Source organism: Morone saxatilis, unplaced genomic scaffold (assembly GCF_004916995.1).
Source record: "Morone saxatilis isolate NCDOM2014 unplaced genomic scaffold, NCSU_SB_2.0 Contig11, whole genome shotgun sequence".
Classification (NCBI taxonomy): domain Eukaryota; kingdom Metazoa; phylum Chordata; class Actinopteri; family Moronidae; genus Morone; species Morone saxatilis.
The window spans coordinates 18,915,694-18,918,514 of NW_023339663.1; the positions used below are offsets into that span (position 1 = coordinate 18,915,694).

The 2,821-nt window shown below is 41.1% G+C and overlaps 1 protein-coding gene across 1 annotated transcript in view; it reads right to left on the reverse strand.

Moving 5' to 3' along the window:
• The window catches only part of ush2a (Usher syndrome 2A (autosomal recessive, mild)), a 197,984-nt gene that overhangs the window by 149,368 nt on the left and 45,795 nt on the right, over positions 1 to 2,821 (reverse strand). The window contains 3 exon segments of the mRNA XM_035652071.1: positions 174 to 311; positions 513 to 738; positions 1,407 to 1,690. Coding sequence (XP_035507964.1) covers positions 174 to 311; positions 513 to 738; positions 1,407 to 1,690 — 648 coding nt within the window.

The following is a 2,821-nucleotide window of genomic DNA, read 5'->3' on the forward strand; positions in this document are numbered from 1 at the left end:
CACACACACACACAAACAAAGGAACAAAGACTAAAAGTTTGGAGTACTAATTGTTGTTCTTTGCCATTTTACTGACCTTTCTGTAGTAACGTCACCACTTTATTCATATATCCAATAACTCCTTAAATTTGCTGATCTATATAACATCCATCCATCATTCCAAACACACTCACCAGGTCGACATCCACTGCAATCCTGTCCGAAGCGTGTAGGGATACAAACACACTGCCCTGTAGTGCTGTCACATACTGACCCCGCCACTGTCCCTCTGGGGTCACAGATACATGGTACACAGCCCTGGGACAACCCCTCTGATGAGACACAAAACATCAGAAAGCAAAACAGATTCAGACGTTCTACTTACACAACAGCTCTAAACAACAAACAACAAAACATGCCCTCAGACAAAATCCTAATACATAATATAAAAGAATACATTAGTTACATAACAGCCTTTTTATGTAAATAAAAAGTAAGCATGTTGTCTCTCAAATGACTCTGTGTTCTCTTACTCTGGAGATGTAAACTCCTGTTGTAGTAGTTGTGGGCACAGTTGGTACAATGTGCTCCCACAACTCCCTCTCGACATGGGCACTGTCCGGTCCACATATCACATACGCCCTCTGGCACAGTGCCATGGATGTCACACACACATGGCAGACAGCCCAGGGAGTTTCGCTGCTCCAGGGTGTGGTAACCATGACGACAAGAGTCACAGTGATGGCCTTCCACATGTTCCTAAAAAAGAAAGGAGGAAGGGTTTACAAAAAACTCAGACTACCAAAGAGACACCCAAGATAAACTAGACAAGAATTGCCAATAAGGTTGAACTGGTCAGTCAATTTAAACAAGCTGGTTGTCAGTTTTTTATGCAACCTGTTTAGTAAGTCGGATTTACAAATAGTGGCAGTTGTATGGTGTTAGATCATTCAGATTATAAAGAATTGAAAAAAACTGGATGAGAAAAACTGGATGACACAAGACAGGTCAAGTCAGGACAAATCCATATCCAGTGTAAATAGTCTGCTATTCTATAAAAGTAATGTTTATTTTTCTCAAGATTTAATTTCAAAGAAACTTCTACACCTCATCATCACCTATATCGTATAGACATCCATCATTTCTTCTGCTAAGAAACCAAAACTAAACTAGGTGGCTTCTGCCTTTATTTTGCTCCAGTTTCTTGTTGTTGTGAAAATATTTACAAATCACCTCCTGATTCATAAGCTCTCATTAGTGTGCTTGACATCAGCCAGCTATTCTCATCACATATTTTGTCATAATGTAACTGCTAGGAGGTTGTCTGTTTTTTCCAATACAAGACGGTTTGTCATTCATTATGGCAGAGTCACTTATGGTTGACATTATAGTATGTACTAATAGAAAATGTACACTTGTTAACTTGCCTTACACACACACTGTCCTGTATGAGGATCGCAGTCTGTTCCAGGTACTGTCCCGTCTTGTGAGCAGTTGCAGGGGGTGCAGGATCCCTCCAGTCTTAAACCATACAAACCCTTGCCACAAGAGTCACAGCGCTGGCCCCCCACTCCAGGTTTACACTCACACTGTCCGCCCTCAGGCTCACAGAACGGGCTGAGGGAACCCAGGGGGTCACAGTCACATGGGATGCAGCCGTCTGGGTGGGACAGGTTCCAATAACCAAACTCACAGCGGTCACAAGAAAGACCTGGAAAGAAACCATGAGAGATAAAAAGAGAGAGAGAGAGAGAAAATGCATTTACAGAAATGTTGAGGAGAGGTGGGCCGGCTGAAAGAACCAGAAAATACATTTTAAAAAGCGAATGTATGCCCACTTGTTCACCAATAAGCGTTTAGCCTTTCTCTGTTTGTAGGCAAGTGTGTATGCGTGTATGTGTGTGCGCGCGTGAGAGAGAGTGAGAGAAATGGTGGGTGAGTGTATAAAACTGCCATCATTAGGGCCAGGCCCTCTACATATGATGGATCACTCACCTAAGGCCAAACACTTAATTTCACTGAGCGAGAAAATAAATAAATTAAGCAACTACAAGAAAAGAATGGAGGGAGAGAAAAAGAGAAGATGGAGGGATGGAAAGATGGAGAGAGGAGCATAAATATAATAATGAATTGCCATCACGTGTAAAAACAAGAAAAGGTGATTTCCATTCATGAGAAAACCTTGACTTTAAACTACTTAATCTTTTTCTGTTTATTGCCAAATTATCTTTTTTATAACTGTTCATTATTAAAGAATTGTCAGAATACAAAAAAGGAACAATTCAGTAAAGCATGTGAAATGACCCAATTAACAGTTTCAGTTCAGTTATTGCTCTTTATTCATTCATTTACTCATATCTTAAATTTAGGTTTAAGTCTTTCAGATTAATGTTATTTTATTCTGTCAATGTGGCAAATTATGTCTTAAATGATTTTTATTCTTATAATTATTGTATAATAACAACCACCAAAACAGATCACACTGTGGGAGGCTGTGATGGCTACAGCAGCAGTGCTAGGCTAGTTAAACTATGATATGCAGTGTGAGCGAGCAGAGCTTATTTGAATATGCCATACGTATTCTATGACAGGCAATCTGTCCCTAAATGGATGCCTGGGGGCAACGCAGTCACCACGGCCGTTTATGAGGGAGCGTGTGTTCGTATGTGGGTGGGTGTAAATGTGTGCGCGCACATACATTCATGAGAGGAAAACCTGTACATTTGTATTGGTGCACATGACCAAGTGTGCGTGTGCGTCTGTGCGTCTGTGTGTGTGTCCTGCTCGGTGTGCGGCAGACACTTGGCATTTCCCCTGGTCTGCCCACTTTAATGATTTTATA